Raw genomic sequence first — 17,890 nt, 5'->3', positions numbered from 1 at the left:
CTCCTTGTGAGCATTGTCTCCTTATGAGATTTGTCTCCTTGTGAGCATTGTTTCCTTGTGATCATCGTCTCCTTGTGAGCATCGTTTCCTTGTGAGCATTGTTTCCTTGTGATCATCGTCTCCTTGTGAGCATCGTCTCCATGTGAGCATTGTCTCCATGTGATCATCGTCTCCATATGAGCATTGTCTCCATGTGAGCATTGTCTCCTTGTAAGCATTGTCTCCGTGTGAGCATTGTCTCCTTGTAAGCATTGTCTCCGTGTGAGCATTGTCTCCTTGTGATCATCGTCTCCTTGTGAGCATCACTTGCACATCAGACTCCTGCACTCACATCAGCCATGAGGGGAGCTAGCGCTGCTCATCAAGCTTGGAAGCAAAGGAGAAGGGAGAGGAAACCGCCTCAGTGTGTGCATCGCCAACTTGCCAAACCACCAATCTATGCCAAGGCCCTGCTCCTCTGAAGCTTACGGCACGTGCGGTGCCATTGAAGATTCAGCAAGCAAGGATCCACCAAAGAAGGCTACTGCATCCCTGTTGCTCAAAGACCAATGGAAGAAAGCATTAGGAATGTGTAGGGATGTACAGGAAAATGGACCAACATGGTTTAAGAATCATAGAGGCTTAAGTTAGATATTAGCCCAGGAGGTCAAGACAGGAGAGGTCTCAGTTCCGACCCCATGTCACATAATAAATATTTGAATGTGCTGCTGATCCCAGTGTAGAATATTTTCAGCAGTTAATACTGTTGTTTTTCTTCTTTGGTAGTCTGGGATTTGAACTCAGGGTCTTGTACTTGCTAATAAGAAGATTCTCTACTGCTGAGCTATCTCTTCTGCCCTGTTTTTTTTTCACATTTTAGATCATAATCCTAGGCCTCATTTTAGAGCATTCGAGACAATGAACTGAGAGCCATAGTGTTCAGATTTACAGTCACTCAATATCACAGAGCTGAGTTCACCTCTCACCATCTGTATCACCTGGATACTGGGTGACTCTTCTGCATTTTTGAATATTAGTAGCACCTTCGCATAATGTTGCTACCAATTTTAAATGAGATCATGCATTTAAATGCAGTGGCATCACCACCACCCCAGTGCCCAACCCCCACCCCTTTGTGCTCCCCCATAACCCAGGATAGCAAGCATAACGCTATTGTGCCTCCCACCTGTTGGAGGGAGTCTGGGATACTTTTATGTCCAGGCTGGCCTCTAACTATAATCCCCCAATCTCTGCCTCCCAAGTAACTAGGATATGGGCCTCTGTGCCTGGCCCAGAATGCTCTTCTTTTTTTTTTTTTGTTTGGGTTTTTTTTAACTGTATTTTTTTGTCTTTTCTTTTTTGGTACTGGGGATCGAACCCAGGACATTGCACTTGCTAGGCAAGCGCTTTGCCACTGAGCTACATCCCAGCCCTGCTCTTCTTTTTTTTAAGCAAGCAAATACATTATAGATGATAAGAACCAAGTTCAGTCAATAGAAAGCCAGTCTTTTAAAACCATAGCAGACTTCCATGGGAAAATGAGGACAACGTCTTTTTGTTTGTCAAAAAGGACCTTCAATAGTAACCAATAAAATAGGGATACAGGTTGACCCATTTCAACAATGAAATGTACAAGATGCTATGTCGAAAAACAAACTTTACAATTTAGGTGAGGTGGGGAGGAGGGATTGTAGCTGTGGAAATGGGAAGGAAGGGAGGGGAGGGGAAAAACAAAGGAGGAGGCAACAGTGCTTGATAAGAAATGTACTCATTGCCATGCTCCTGGGATTGTAACCCCTCTGTATGGTATTTTCACAATAAAAAATGTATTTAAAAAATAACCAATAATAACAATAACAGCAACAGTACTAATAATAAACCAAAGCCAGTGGGAAGCATTTAAAGGGTTAACCATAACAAAAGTAGAAGTAAAAGAAAAAAAAAAGATTTCCCCCCAATCACTCCACGTGTTCTTTGCTTTCACTTCGGAGTCCCCGGGCAGCAACAGCCTCTCCCCTGCTTCAGAGTACATGTGGTAGATTCCCACTGTGGCTTCCCCATTTAAGAAGCTGTAAATTTTATTCTCTGAACCCTCCCCCCACCCAGCGCTCTGGGCTTCCGAGTGTGGTGTCTGCACTCAGGTGGCTCGCGTGTTAAAGGTGGACATGAAGGAGTTCTGAGGGTCTGGAAGTACTTTAGGGCTTTGCTTGCCAGCTGTAAAGGAAAGACCTGGTGCCAGTTGGCTGGAAAGCTCCCTGGACTCAATCCAGTTAAGTAGACAGAAACACTGGCGAGCTTTCCAACTTTGTGCGTTGAGCAGCTTGGTTCCACAGCCTTGTGGCTGCATGGGGTGGCTCAGAAGTTGCATCAAGAGATGGCCCGCCATGACTGGGCATGTCTAGGAGGTGGGGGTGTTAGTGTTCCCCACCAGGGCCGAGAAAAGCAACGGAGGGCTCTTGACAAGGTCACTGAAAAGGCTTCAAGGTAGATGTGATGTTGGATGCTGGATGGCTCATGCCTATAATCCTAGCTACTCAGGAGGCTGAGATTTGAGGATCCCAGTTTGAAGCCAGCCCAGGTAGGAAAGTCGGTGAGACTCTTCTCTCCAGCTAACCAGACAGAAGTTGGAAATGGAACTGGGGTGCAAGTGGTAGAGCACTAGCCTTGAGAGAAAAAGCTAATGTCCCGTGCCCAAGTCCCAAGTTTAAGCCCAGTACTGACATGCACACACACACACACACACACACACACATACACAGATGCCAATGATAGGTATTATTGTTTTGAAATCATGGATTGGCTGAGATATATTCTCCTTTGTTGAAAAAAGCCACACTCTTAGCTATGTGGTTGTTTGTACATCTCTCCAAGGTCCAGCTGCTGTCTGTGAGGAAGAGGATGGTGATGGCCATATCTTCCTTCTTCTATTTGGATATACATGAGCCTGTCAAATTGGGAGTGATTATTTCCACCCATATCGAAGGACAGGGCAAAGTCTCTGTTACACCAAAGTGTCATTTAGACTTGGACAATGTTCAAGTTGGGTCTTCAAACTGACCTAAGTGGGAAAATCCTAGGTGGTGGTTTGGGCAGATCTGGTTTCAGGACCGTGGTACCTCCAGAGTTCACATGGACCCTGGGCTCAGGAGAGTCGATGTTTGTTTCAGTGCTGTGCTAAATTCTTAATAATTTTTCCCCTTTACACAAGTAACCTTGAGTTTTCATTTTGTATGGGGACCGCAAATCATGTGGCCATTTCCTGGAGATAGAAATTGATTTCCTTGCTAGAATTCAGTCTTCCTTGCTTTCTTTCTTTTTTTTCCCCCCTTCAAAACAAGAGAGAACCATAGTAACTTCCTTTGCTGCATCCACTATCCACTGTTAAGGGATGACTGTGTGTGAAGCACCCTATAGCAAGGAGCAAGGTAGTGCTAGTGTTCTATGCTCTTTTATCATCTTCCTCAATGCAGCATAAAAGCAAGGGCAGAGAGAGCACTCATTTACTCATTTATCTTGGAGAAGTAGAAAATAGGGTATTATAACCTATAGTAATTAGAATGAGCAAACACTCACCTTTCATCTTTTTAGCACATAATTGTCTTGTCAGCCTACTGCTGGGTGATACGGACAAGAATTCTCAGCCTCCAGGATTCTACTTACAACTTTGCACGTGGATTTATAGCTGTGTAGACATTCGAGTCAAGCCTTGAGTCATTTGGTTTTGTAAAGTTGGGGTGCCTTTATTCACTTGTGCCTTGCCTGGAACTACTGGCATGTTCAAGACATAAATAACACTAGGCTCTCTAGATCCCTGGCTTATAAAACCATAATAGAACACACACATGCAGTTGCTCTGAGTTTTATGACTTACTAATGTAAGATTTTATATTTCTGCGAACACTTACAGTAAAGAGTGTCATTTTGCTTCTTGCTGGATACATAAATTACTAATTGCCTTACAAATAGGGAAGATATTGGTTTCACTTTTGCTTTTTTGTGTGTGTGGTCATGAGGGTATGAATTCAGGACCTTGCACTTGATGGGCAGGTACCTCTGTGTCATACCCTTAGTCATTTTTGCTCCTGTCATTTTTTCAGATAGGGTCTCAGGATTATTCCTCAGGTTGCCTTGGACTGTGATCCCTCTGTGTAATAAGAGATGATTGTGTGAGCCCCATACCTAGCTTTTTGTTTGTTTGTTCGTTGGATGGGGTCTTAGGACTTTTTTCCCCCTGTCTTGGGGCGGGGTGGGGCATGTGTGCCTGGGCTGGCCTCAAACATTAATCCTCCCAATCTCTGCCTTCCAAGTAGCTGGGATTCTAGGCGTCAGCCGCCACCACCAGTCAATCCCCTCATTCCTTGTACAGATTCCATGCCGTGCTGGTCAGATCTTTGTGTTTCTGAGGATGTTTCACTTTTGTTTCGGTGATGGGGAAGGTGATCCCAGGGAGGAGCATCTGACTGGCAGAGGACCACAAGTGAGTGAGGAGAAAGGGGAACAGAGAAACTTGCCACGGATTTGTTGCTGCGGCGGCGGTTGCTGTGAAGGGCAATGGAGAAATGGCACATGAGTTGGAAGGCCTTGTGGAACTGAGATAAATCTTGAGAGATCTAATACCATCTGATCCCCTACATAGAGAAATCTCAGTCAGGTCAGGGGAGGGGAGACAACTAGAGCAGTGATGTAGTCAAGCATCTGAGGGAAGGAGGAATTGGGCACAGGATGAGGGAGGTGGTCTTAGAGGCCAGGTCAGGATATCCAGGAAAGGGAAGGGAGGGGACAGGAGGGGACAGAAGAGGAATGTGGCAAAAAGGAATCTATGGATACAGGCTCAGAGGTAGGTTTGGCCCTGGAATATTATTTAAGTCTCTTCTTGTTGATAGCATCAATCATTTTTCTAATGGTTGGTTTGAATAGAGGACTGGGGAGAATGACATCTTGATTCTTTTTAATTACTAGTAATGGACATTTCTCTTAAACCCATCTTGGTCTTCATAGCAATATTGTTCCATGCTGTGCAGTGAAACCACCAGCCATGTGCACTATCAGGTCTGAAATAGATGTGAGAAATGAAAGCAGAGTATAGTGAGTGCCCACCCAAAGGTCTGCTACACCAGCCTGAAGTCACCAGAACATGAGCCTGTGGAGCTCGAAGGCCAACAACTAACATCCTTTGGTATTTCCTCTACATTTGCCTTAAAAGTCTATTCTTGTGTGGCAGAGGAAGTCAGGCTGGGGTTTGCATGGTGAGAATGGAAGGGTGCTGGGAAGCAGAGAGACACGAGGAAGTGTCTCCTTGGATCGTCTCTGTCTAAATCTGGCAGATGTGGGGTGCGGGTCCTGACAGCACAGCCCCATGTTCCCTCCAGGGCTGTTGCCGTCACTCACTCCAGTTCTAGTCCATTTCTCCCACATCAGCATTGTACCCTGCTTGATTACTTCCCCCTGGAAGCCGTCTGCATTTCTATTGAACTGAGAAGACAGCAACCAAAAGTACTGCACTGCAGATGCTGCTCGGAGTGAAGGAGAAATCGAGTCAGAGTCCCCTCTCTTCTGTGCAAAACTGCCCTCACCATTCTGTTTGGATTGTGGATACAACTCTAAAGTATCTGTATTTATTTCAGACCGTGTGAAGACATTAAAAGAAAGGCTTTAGCAATGCCAAATGAGGAAAGCATAAAACTTCTTCTAAAAAACCCATGCAAGCTTTGTTACAGGATTCCCAGAATGGCAGTATGGCTTAGCCTCAGAAGTAGGAGAAACAAAGACCAGAGAGACCCTCAGACTTCAAAGACACCTGGGACTTCAGTTTTAGGAAAGGTTTACCTTTGGCAACTGATGAGGACAGGACATTTATTCATTTGTGATGGTTTTCCCTGTAAGATTGGATTTGGATTGCTGTAAAGGATGTGGGGAGAATAAAGGTCTACCTATCCACATTTTGGTTCAGGGCATTAGCAAAGTATGTATTGTTGCAAAGTGACGTCTATACCATGGAATGTTAAGAGGTAGATGAAGTTTGGTATGATGGCTCTTGCCTATAATCCCAGCTACTCAGGAGGCAGTGAATGAGGAGGAGAATCACAGGCTGAGGCTTGACTCCACCTCAGTCTAGCTGCGTGCAGTGTCTGGTGCCTCTAATCCCAGACAAGAAACCTGGGCAAGAGGGTGGATGTGGCTCAGACTCAGCCTAAGTAATGCTATCCTAGCAAAAACAAACAAACATTTTCAAGTGAAGTACCAGTAACTCTAGGTACTCAGGAGGCCGAGATCTGAGGATCGGGTTAGAAGCAGCCTGGGAAGGAAAGTCTGTGAGACTCTTATCTCCATCTAACTGCCAGGAAACCAAGTGGCGCTGTAGCTCAAAGTGGTAGAGCACTAGCCTGGAGCAAAAGGGCTCAGGGACAGTGCCTGGGTCCTGAGTTCAAGCCCCATGATTGACAAACTAAATAAATAAATATTTTTGTGGCTGTACTGGGGCTAGAACTCAGGGCCTGGGCACTGTCCCTGGGCTTTTATGCTCAAGGCTAATTCTCTACCATTCAATCCACAGCTCTACTTCTGGCTTTTTTTTTTTTTTTGGTGGTTAATGGGCATGAGACCTCACAGACTTTCCTGTCCAGGCTGGCTTTGAGCCACAATCCTCAGATCCTAGCCTCCTAAGTAGCTAGGATTTTAGGCATGAGTCACCAGCATCCTTTAAGATAGATTTTAAAAGATTTTTAAAAGTGAGCATGGGTTGTGTCTTAGTGGTAGACTGCCTGTCTAGGATGAGCCATGAATGCAGACCCCAGACCGACCAAAAATTGTTTTAAAGACTTAGAATATTTCTGGATATGTTTAAACTAATAGCAAAGTGGAAACCATTTGTGACACCCTAAAGCGCAGTCTGACCTGGAGAAGGTCTGTGGACAGCTACCACTCTCCAACACTAATTGAGGTGGGATCTCCCAGACAGAGATATGGCCAGGCCTTCTCTATTTTTAACCAGCAGTAGCCTTTCATTGGAGCACAGATGCCAAGTTCTGGTGGTAAAGAGTTTCCACAGGAATCATGGGGTAGGAGAAGACAAGTTATTTATATTCATGTTATTTATATTGAGCTTAAAAGTACGTAAAATGAGGAGTTAAGAAAAGAGGGAATTTAGAAGAGAATGTCTACCCACATATAAAAAAGGTAATAGAAGTTTAGAGGTGTTAGAAGTTTCATGGAAGCATGATTGTGTGTGTGTGTGTGTGTGTGTGTGTGTGTGTGTGTGTGTGTATGCTGGGGCATATACACGATCTTCAGACCTCAGCCTCATGAATAGCTAGGATTATAGGCGTGACCTTCCTTGTATGATCTTCTCTCTCATTTTATTTCAGTGAGTAGTCAGCTGCTTCAAAAGTTGTTGGAGGAATATTTTGAGATAAGAACAGAAAAAGCCAGCAGAGTGGATGACACTGGAAAGTGTCCAATAAAAATGATTATCTTACCTCAATCATTAGACCTTTTGATATTGGAGTTTTCTAGAACCCTTGTATTTTTAAGAATCAGCTACATTTTTTTTCTTATGTGATCAGATAAGGCCATTGATAATGCACGCATTCCATTTAGACTAATTTTCTCTGGAAAGTCTATTGGAAACCCATTTTGATTCTGGAGTTGATGAGAGGTAACTCTCAGTAAGTGTCCCGTGGTTTTGTTTTGGTTTTTTTTGGAGGGGGCAGTGGTGGTGATGGGTGCTACCTGTGTGCTACATTTAAAAAGTTGTGGTTCAGTACACACCACAAAATGGATCCATGTGGATTCACTAGCTGCAATGCCTGTGTGTGTGTGTGTGTGCACGCTCGGGAGCATGTGTGTGAGTGTGTGCACGCGCAGGAGCGTGTGTGTGTGTGTGTGTGAGTGTGTGCACGCTCGGGAGCATTGTGTGAGTGTGTGCACAAGCAGGAGTGTGTGTGTGTGTATGTGTGTGTGTGTGTGTGTGAGAGAGAGAGAGAGAGAGAGAGAGAGATGCAAGGCTCTCAAATCTAAGTTGAGACCTGAAAATAATAACTTCCTCCATTTTAATTTAAACATTTTCTTTATTAATACCCAGCATTGAGATCCTATGCAAATATCAAATTGGATTTTGGTTTTTAGCATTTTTCTATGTCACAATTTTTACGCTATGGAGGTACACTTTTTTGGTTTATTTCTGATGATTATTTTTTAATTTAATTTTATTGTACAGATGCTGTACAGAGGGATTACAGTTACATGAGTAAGGCAATGAGTACATTTCTTGACATGATTTAAAAGATATGGCAACACTTTAAGTCACCATAAAACAAATTTGGGAGCAATAAGTGAACTGACTTGAAGGTCAAAATGACATGCAAATATATTCAAAATGTTTAGCGAGATTTCTGTGATTCCAGGGTCTGTCTGACCTGAGGGATGATCTCTCATGGTTATCTTTCACTTTCCAGATACTGATGCAAGGCAAAAATCCAGGGATAGCCTGGAAGTATGCCCTTCCCAAGGCCCTGAATGGAACCCCGCCAGCAACAAAGAAACCCCATCATGCCTGGAGCGCTGTGCTCTCCGAGTGCTCTGTCTCCTGCGGTGGAGGTGGGTGATGTCCGGGTTCCTCTTCCGAGGCTGTCTCTTCTTTCACCCCAGGTCTCTTTAATACTGTAGGTTAAACAAGGCAAAACAAGGTTAAAAAAGCCACCCAAGGATGGCCCTTCATAAGACTTATTTCCATAAAAAGCAAATATTATACTACTTGAGAATTTTCCTATGTAGAAAGAAAGGGATCCTAAAAGGATCAAGTCAACCACAACCAAGGCTCCAAAGTTCATGCTTGGAACTTAGGGAAGCAATATAAAATACATTTATTTATGACAATATAAGTTCTGTGAGTTTATTCTCTTTTTATGTCTCTATATAGAGCTCATATACATAGATTGGATGAATGGATGGATTGGTATATGAGTGGGTGGGTGGATGAATGGATGGGTGGGTGAGTGGATGGATATGTGGATGGATGGGTGGATGAGTGAGTGAGTAGATGGATGGATCAACAGATGGATAGGTGAATGGATGGGTGGGTGGTTAGGTGGATGGATGGGTGGATGCATGCATGGATGAATGGATAGACTGGAGACTGGCCCTTCGTTTCCTGGTGCTTAGACCACCTATTGGTAGTGGGTGGGTCTTCCTACTTTGACTATCCCACAAAGCAAAATGAGATCTAAGATTCTAAGAGAATCAGGATCAGAGACAAATCAAAGACGATGAAGAAATTCTTATGTCTTTAAGGTCCATCTATAGGTGCCCAAACTAATGGACAAAACTATGGTTGCCTTGGTTTTTTTTAAGAAAGTTATAGTTATCCCTGTGTTGCTAGAATCCACTTGAGCACTAAGAATCTATACATTAGTATTATTAAAATATAAACTCTATTATCTCAGGGATAACTAGTACTCAAATTAGTTGCAGCTGGATCAGAAGGAAGTATCTTTACAAAATATATAGATTCCATGTGTCAAGTGGAGCATCAGAACACTGGTAAATCCAAAGCAAAAATTGAAAAGAAGATTGAATTACCTAATAAGGTTCACTTTGTCACTCCTGCCATCTTTCTAGGTTACATAAGTGTGAAGGCCATTTGCCTACGTGATCAAAGTACTCAAGTCAATTCCTCATTCTGCAATGGAAGAACTAAACCAGCAACTGAGCCCAAAATATGTAATGCTTTCTCCTGCCCGGCCTAGTAAGTCATCTGGAAACGTCTTTCTCTTTGTGTTTTTACCCAAATGTCCTGGTAATGGTGGTGGAGAGTAATGTGCAGTCACTGTCAAGACTTCTTTTATCCAACTCTCAACAGAGACTCTTCTTCCTGGAATTGAACCAAAGAGCTATTTAAATAACACAATCTCATATTAGTTTAATTTGCATGTGGTTGTATGCTTAACTTTCATGTCAGTTGTCCAAGAATTTAAAAATCATAATACTGTGCAGACCATGAAACCCCAAATGCAAATTACACAGTAGCAAGACACAAAATAAAAAGAGGTGAAAGCTGAGTGGAGACGCCCCACTGCTGATGGTCCCTGTGGGGAGCTCAGTGGGTTTGTTCTTGGATCGATTTTAGCCACTCCATTGTTTGAACACTAATTTGAAGTATCTTCCCAGCCAACTTGATTCTCTTGAGTGATTTATCTTCTGCCAAATATATTTCTATAACTAGACATCCATGCATCCATGAGTGTTTCAGATCATCTTAACAAGTAGTATTTTGTTTATGACAATGTGATCTTATTACACAGTCTTCATTTAAAGAAGAGATGAGATGATCCTACAAAAGTCAAAAGCTCCCTGTACCTTTGTGTGTGTGTGCTGGTCCTGGTGATGGAATTCAGGGCCTGGATGCTGTCCCTGAGCTTTTTTGCTCAAGGCTGGCATTTCTCTCACTTGAGCCCCAACTCCACTTCTGGCTTTTTAGTGGCTAATTGGAGTAAGACTCATGGACTTTCCTTCTGGGGCTGGCTTTGAACTGCAGTCCTCAGATCAAAGCCTCCTGAATAGCTAGGATTACAGGTGTGAGCCACTGGCACCCAGCAAAAGGTACCATTTTTACAGAAAATATTGATGCTAGTAATTTTGTAGTATATCTTCTTTACATCTTGTTATTATGAGATAAAAATAATCATAAAACCATAAGGAATTAATCTGTGATATTGAGGGTTTTGTTCAATAGTATGGATCATGTATTTTTTTTAAAGAACACACATAATTCTAGAACTCATGTGCTCAATTCTCTACACTAAAGGTTTTTAAATTTTACATATCAGGCATGTGGGGGAAATAGAAGAAAAAAGTATAAGACTAGGGAGGTGACAGACTTAAAAAGCTGTGACTAAACACATTTACTGATTTGCCTTTATTTTCCCAAATGATAAGATTATCTCTAATTAACACACACACACACACACACACACACACACACACACACACACACACACACACACACACACACACACACCACAAAATACCCTGGAAGTAGAGCTATCAAGTGGTAGAGTATCAGCTTGAGTAGAAAAGCTAAGGGACATCCCAGGCCCTGAGTTCAAGCCCCAGTGCCAGAAGAAAAAAAAGTATTTATAATCAAAGATCAATCTTAGACATTGTTACTAGGATTCAGACCTATCTCTTCTAATGTATCTCTTTATGCTATATTTTACCTACTATACAACTTCAGTTAATCAAAAGTGGTTACTGAAGCTGTGGCTCACATCTATGATCCTAGCTACTCAGGAGGCTGAGATCTGAGGATCATAGTTCAAGGACAACCAGGACAAAAAAGTCCATGAGACTCTTTATCTCACAAAAAAAAAACACCCAGAAAAAGCCAGAACTGGTGCTGTGACTCAAGTGGTAGAGCACTAGGCTTGAGCACAAAGAGGCTCAGGGACAGTGCCCAGGCCCAGAATTCAAGCCCCAGGACCCAGAGAGAAAAAAAGTAGTTGAAAAACTTTAATGGTTTCCATTGATGAGCATTCAAGTATCTTCCATGACTCAGATGGTAATGAAAAAAGGAATTGGTAATCTTTAAATAGATCACCTGGGATGAGATCTCTAATCCCATCAGCAAATTGTCAGACTCTCCAGGAAACCAGTTGGGAACTGCCCAACTACTTCTAGAAATGCTGTCTGTGAGACTTTCTGCAGACCGACTCCACTCTCCTATACACACCCACCCCTTCTCCACACCCGGCCTCTCCCATTCACCTCATGATTGTCCTGTTTACTATGTGTTCATCCCAGTTGCAGCACTGGTCAAAAAACACTGTATTTCATAGCCCATGCATCTGACTCTCCACTGTTTGGTTGGCAAGCTTGGGGAAAGAACGTGGCCCCATTCATTATTCTAACCCTGGGGTGTAGGGACATGCTGGTCCAACAGTGAGGTTCTCAGTACATTTGGCTGAATGAAATGAGTCTCCTCCCCCCCAGAGGAGGCAGAAACGTGTTTGTTCGTCCTAGAACTGCATTGTGGTGAACTACACTGCCATGTATCTGGGCCACATCGGCCTATAGAACAACAGTGAGCACACACGGGCCTCTCCGGTTTATAACCAACGTTTCCATCAGAGGACTCACGTCCCATAGCAACTGCTTTAGAAGTGACCACCCAAAAGTCTTGCCTTCATTTGAAAAGCCCTGCTGTTTTCCCCTGAAAGTTGGATGCCAGGAGAATGGAGCGTGTGCAGCAAGTCATGCTCGGGGGGCCAGCAGAGCAGGAAGATCCAATGTGTGCAGAAGCGTCCTTTCCAGGAGGAGGAGGAGGCGGTGCTACACTCCCTCTGCCCAGTGAGCACACCCACGCAGGTCCAAGTCTGCAATAGCCACGAATGCCCTCCAGAATGGAGCCCGGGGCCCTGGTCGCAGGTAACGTGCAGAGCGTTGGCATCGGTTGTTGACAGCTTCCTGAGAATGAGTTGTTGGCCTGGCTGCAGTTCTTGTGGTTCTTGTGCACCTCAAGGACTAGGGGTCCTTTAGAATCGTTCTCAGTGGTCCACACGTGAATTGGGCGTGTCTAGGGAGTATAGCTGGGCAAGGAACTGGTACATAGCTCTGGCTCCCAAATTCTCCAAAAAATAAAAATAAAAATTCAAAGAATGAAGCAGAAAAGGGATATTTGACCGTTGTTTCCATGGCCGGGCCTGGTCAAAAAAGAAACAAAGTGGAGAGCCAAATGGCAAATTAGCATCTCTGACAAGTTCCTGGTAAGGCGTATTGCCCTGTAATTGGAAGAGGCATAGAACCACCTGCCACTCACCCCTCAGACTCCCAGTCTTTATGATGGATGCTATGCTGAGAAATCCTCTGCCCCGCCCCATGAGCACAGCTGGAGAGTTAGGGTGCGCCAGCCTTAGGGTGACACAGCTTGTTACAACCATCAGAAGGCTGCCGTGAGGGCTGACGGTGGATCGGGTCCTCTAGGCGGGTCTCTTGGTGCTATTATTGGCAATTTTGCTCAAGTGGTGAACAATAATTCTGCAAACAATTCCTTAATAATGGCCTCCAGCAGTGGCCCAGATGCTATTCATCTGAATTTGCATGTTTTGTCTTTCCTTTCCTCTCCCTCTTCTCAAGTGTTCCAAGACCTGCGGACGAGGCGTGAGGAGGCGTGAGCTCTTGTGCAAAGGCTCCTCTGCGGAGTCACTCCCTGAGAGCCGGTGCTCCGGCAGCCCCAGGCCCGAGGCGCAGGAGGGCTGTGTGCTGGGACGGTGCCCCAAAAACAACCGGCTCCAGTGGGTGGCCTCTTCATGGAGTGAGGTACACGCTGTGGGGGCTGCTGGGCTTTGCTTCACCCGTCTCCCTTCAGACTCACGGGGCTCCGTTCTTCTGCACACACGGGGCCCTACCCACTGCGCTTCCTTCCCCCCAAAACGAGACACGCAGAGTGATGAGAACTCTCTTATAAGAGAGTTCCTGGCTTACAGGGAGAATCGTGGGCAGGAGGGGTTCTCCAGCAAGCCTGAGCCATGAGCTGCAGCAGCCTCACACACAGCGGGGCTGGGAGAAGGTGGTCCTGGCAGAGGGCTGCGTGCTCCGAGAAAGCTGGGACGTGACCCTCAAGTTACATCACAAGCTATTAGGAGAGAGGGCTAGAAAAGGGTTCTGGCAGCACTGAGGAAGCATGCTCATTGTCAATGAGAAGTGGCACCGGCCTGGCCGGCCAGTCTTTCACTTTAAGAGCAAGAGAACTGGATGATGCAGGCAAGGGCAGGTCCTAAGGTGCGTGATGCCGGAATGAAGACGGGAGTGTTTCAGGAGTGCAGAGAAGCCCTGTGAGTTCTTAAAGGGGGAGCTGCGTAGCTTCCAGTGTCCAGGAGGCTAGGAGAGAGGGAGGAGGCCTTCACATCCACGGCTGGCTGGAATTCACGATGGCCAGGTATACACAGTGACCAGCCAGGTCTCTGCAACTGAGGAACTGAGATTCTGAGAAAGAGAAAAAAAATTTTACCAAGAAACAATAGGGGAACAGGTGAGGGACAAAGGAGGAGGAGCTTCTCTCTGGCCAGCACAGATCTATCCCATCATGGCCCTCAATGAGACACACACAGCCAGGGGGTGGTTGGCACCTGGCCATGTCTCTCTCTCATTCATTTTCTTTAAAAGGCAACAGACTACCTAGGCAGACTTACTGTGTTTGAAATCTGTATTTGCTGTAGGTATTGACTTTAGGGGAGCCTGGCTCCCATCTTTACAAGGGAGCGGCCAATGGTCATCCGTGCGTGTGGTTGACATCTTGAAGCACACCTGTTTGGCAGATGTACCGTGGAGCCGTGTGCTCCTGACACCTGTTTTCTCCGCTCCCAGTGTTCCACCACCTGTGGTTTGGGTGTGAGGAAGAGAGATCTGAAATGCAGCGAGAAGACCTTGCAGGGGAAACTGGTCGTGTTCCCAGAGAGGAGATGCCGGCATATGAAGAAACCAAACCTGGACATGGAAGAAGCCTGCAACCGACGGGCCTGCCCAGTGTACAGCGTGGCCGCGGCCTGGTATTCGTCACCATGGCAACAAGTAGGCACCTGCAGATTGAGGTTAACCTTGTGGAGAGGTGGGGGAAAAGATGGAGGCAGTCTGCCAGACCTTGCTCTTGGCTTCTCGGTGATTCTCCAGACATAAGGAACAGGAATAACTATTCTCTTCAGCCAGTCGTACTGCCCGTGTGACTGCAGGCAGGCTGTGGGATCTGTTGACCTTAAGTTTTCATGTCTACAGCATTGAGATAGTAACCCCTGGTGGATGACTATTTTTTTTTGCTTTTCATGTGAATAATTCTTTTTTTTGGTAAAAGAGGTACAAAGCAAGCACCTCATAGCAAGCACGTTCTGCTCAAAAAGTCACCAATTCGGAAAGGCTGCTGATGGGTACTGCTCACATTTGTAGAACATTTCTAGGCCCTCTGTCCTCTGAGGGCTTCTCTGTTCTCTGTGGTGTTTGTCCAACAAAATGAAGACTTCATCTGTCCGGAATAAACTATTCTAACTAATGTAACCAATAACTGATTGACTGGATTTCAAAAGCAAAACAACAACTATCCATTTATAGGCTGTCCTTTACCTTGATATATCATGACATAAAATTGTCAATCTGACCAATTTGGTTGTTTAAATAATTCCAAAACAGCAGAGAAAGCCTTATTCCCTAGTGTTTATTCTCCTCCTCCTCCTCTTCCTTCTCTTTTCTCTTCTTCCTCCTTTCTCCTCTTTCTCCTCCTTTCTCCTCCTTTTTCCCTTCTCCTTCTCCTCATTTCTCCTCCTCCTACTTCTTTTTTATTCTGTTCCTGGGGCTTGAACTTAGGGCCTCTTTTGCTTCTTTTGCTCAAGGCTAGTGCTTTACCAAGAGCCACAGCTCCACTTCTAGCTTTTTATTTTAATTTTTAATTTTTTGATAATTTAGTGGTGATGAGAGTCTCATGGACTTTCCTGCCCAGGCTGCCTTTGAATCATGATCCTCAGATCTCAGCCTCCTGAGTAGCTCGGATTACATACTGGTAGCCTGAGCCACGAGTGTCTGGCTTGAATCTTTCTTCTTTATGAGTCACCTAACTGGGAGACACATTTCCCCATAGACTTCCTCATCACCTGCTCCGGGGCAGACCCTCAGGGCCACAGTCCACTCCAGACAATCCATTTAACCAGCAGGCTTCCTGAGAATGTCACGGACGTGGGCAGTCCTTCCATTTGATGCTGCCGGCCTCAGGAAGAACACCATCCCGCCATGTTTCTGACTCTGTCTTCCTCCCACAGTGCACGGTGACCTGTGGGGGTGGGATGCAAACCCGATCCGTCCACTGTGTGCTGCAGGGCCGGCCCTCCTCCAGTTGTCTGCTCCACCAGAAGCCTCCGGGACTCCGTGCCTGTAACACAAATTTCTGTCCAGCTCCTGAGAAGAGAGGTAGAGAACCCCAGCTGCCACCAGTCATCTTAGTTATTTGGTGGGGGGAAGGGTGAGGGGAGATTGCACATGCAGATGGACTCTGTGGTGTTAGAGTCTCTCTGATCCATGTTCCCTGTACCTGTATAAGGTATAAACTCTGGGATAGTCATGGTTAAAGTCAGTTCGTTTGCATGGTCCAAGGGCAACATGTAATTCTACAAGACTCTTAAAGCCAGGAATTCTGACTTTGGAAATGGGAAATTGCCAATTAAAAACCTCTCCCCTTTAAACTTAAATTATCTGTGTTCGACATAGTGGCTCGTGGCTGTCACCCTAAGGTATAGCAAGAAATCCTCAAGGTGTGACTCGCTTGCCTCACAAGTTTGAGGCTCTGAGTTCAAACCCCAGTATTTACCACCCCCCCCCAAAAAAAATTCTAAACCCTCATGCACAAAGGCTAGGGTTAAGAGGAAATTGCAGCCCCGCCCCCCTGGGCACTACTAGGAGGGGCCAGTCCTGAAAGTGCCATCTAGACAGGAGAGAGAGGACACCTGAGAAGCTCGTGAGACCCAGGAAGACCGCCAACTCAGTTTCTTGTTCTCCCAGCGTCTGACACCTCCATCTTCTACCTTAAGAATACAACAAAATTACTAGGCCCTCCTTCAATCATCCACTTATGTTTACATTAAAGCAAACATCCAATTTTCACATGTATGGGACTTCTAGAATCATCTGAGGGTCTTCTAAGAAGAATTAAGCCATCTTAACTTGCAGCTAACAAAACTAGAAAGGACAGGTGATAACTCACCTATCTGCAGAATACAGTGTGTATTTAAACATACATACAGTGTTGAACCAGATGTGCAGATTCCCAATAGATCCAAGAGAATCGGAGCTCCTGGGCCTACAGACTCAACCTCCAGCCACCCAAAAGCCTTGGTTTAACAGGCTTCTCAGAGGCCTCTTCATGCGCTGCTGAGAGTCTCGTCTTCAATCTCTTGGGCACTCAAGCCAGTTCCCAGGTTATGGATGGTTGATCAGACACTGATCTCCTACTATATAGGATTCCTTTCCTATCACCTGTTTTATTCTCTTGCTATTTAAATTTGTGAACGGTCACATGCCCTTTCTGTACTGTTCATCCTGTCCCCGCCTCAGTCTTCATCCAGACTGTGTAAAAACCACCACAGAGAGCTGAGCGCCAGTGGCTCACGCCTGAATTCCTAGCTACTCAAGATTCTGAGATCTAAGGATCATGGTTCAAAGCCAGCCTGGCCAGGAAAGTCCATGAGATTCTTATTTCCAATAAACCACCAGAAAATTGGAAGTGGCTCTGTGGTTCAAGTGATAGAGCTCTAGCCTTGAGCTAAAGAGTTGAGGGACAGTGCACAAGCCCAGAGTTCAAACCCCACAACCAATCTCCCCAACACACACACACACACACACACCACAGAGGCATAAGGTTAAGTAAGTGTTTGGTCTACAGGTCACCATCTTAAATGTCCCGAGAACACCAGAGCTCACGTGGTCAATGTGTCTTGTCTTTTCAGATGATCCATCCTGCGTGGATTTCTTCAGCTGGTGTCACCTGGTTCCTCAGCATGGTGTCTGCAACCACAAGTTTTATGGTCAACAGTGCTGCAAGTCCTGCACAAGAAAGAGCTGACCTTGATGTTGACGGCCTCCTCTCCTGCCTAGGAACAGAGACCCTTACTGCCTGTCAGTCTCCAGGGAGATCAGCCATCTTCCCAATGGAAGCAAAGCACTGTAAACCAGATGCTGCAGAGTTGGAGAGAGGGAGAGAGAGAGAGAGAGAGGAGAAAGAGAGAGAGGCTCTTTATTTGATCTCAATAAGCACATGGTACTCTGTGAAGCACTTGACAGTAGGAGGCGATGACAAATCTGACTTTATAAAATAGAAATCAAAGAAATAATGGATGGATTTGCACTGCTCTATGAAAGAAGCGATGAGTCACACGGAGCTAAG

At 45.2% G+C, this 17,890-nt stretch overlaps 1 protein-coding gene across 1 annotated transcript in view; it reads left to right on the top strand.

Moving 5' to 3' along the window:
- Adamts18 (ADAM metallopeptidase with thrombospondin type 1 motif, 18) overlaps positions 1 to 17,569 on the top strand; it is a 99,605-nt gene extending 82,036 nt beyond the window's left edge. The window contains exons 17-23 of the mRNA XM_013012695.1: positions 8,433 to 8,574; positions 9,595 to 9,721; positions 12,192 to 12,399; positions 13,108 to 13,290; positions 14,338 to 14,541; positions 15,774 to 15,921; positions 17,454 to 17,569. Of these exons, the coding sequence (XP_012868149.1) occupies positions 8,433 to 8,574; positions 9,595 to 9,721; positions 12,192 to 12,399; positions 13,108 to 13,290; positions 14,338 to 14,541; positions 15,774 to 15,921; positions 17,454 to 17,569 (1,128 nt within the window). The remainder of the gene's footprint in view (positions 1 to 8,432; positions 8,575 to 9,594; positions 9,722 to 12,191; positions 12,400 to 13,107; positions 13,291 to 14,337; positions 14,542 to 15,773; positions 15,922 to 17,453) is intronic.
- Positions 17,570 to 17,890: the final 321 nt, after the last annotated feature.

Source organism: Dipodomys ordii, unplaced genomic scaffold, assembly GCF_000151885.1.
Source record: "Dipodomys ordii isolate 6190 unplaced genomic scaffold, Dord_2.0 Scaffold18, whole genome shotgun sequence".
Taxonomy (NCBI): Eukaryota; Metazoa; Chordata; class Mammalia; order Rodentia; family Heteromyidae; genus Dipodomys; species Dipodomys ordii.
The sequence above is the reverse complement of the archived record's forward strand: the minus strand, read 5'-3'. Positions and strand labels throughout refer to the sequence as shown.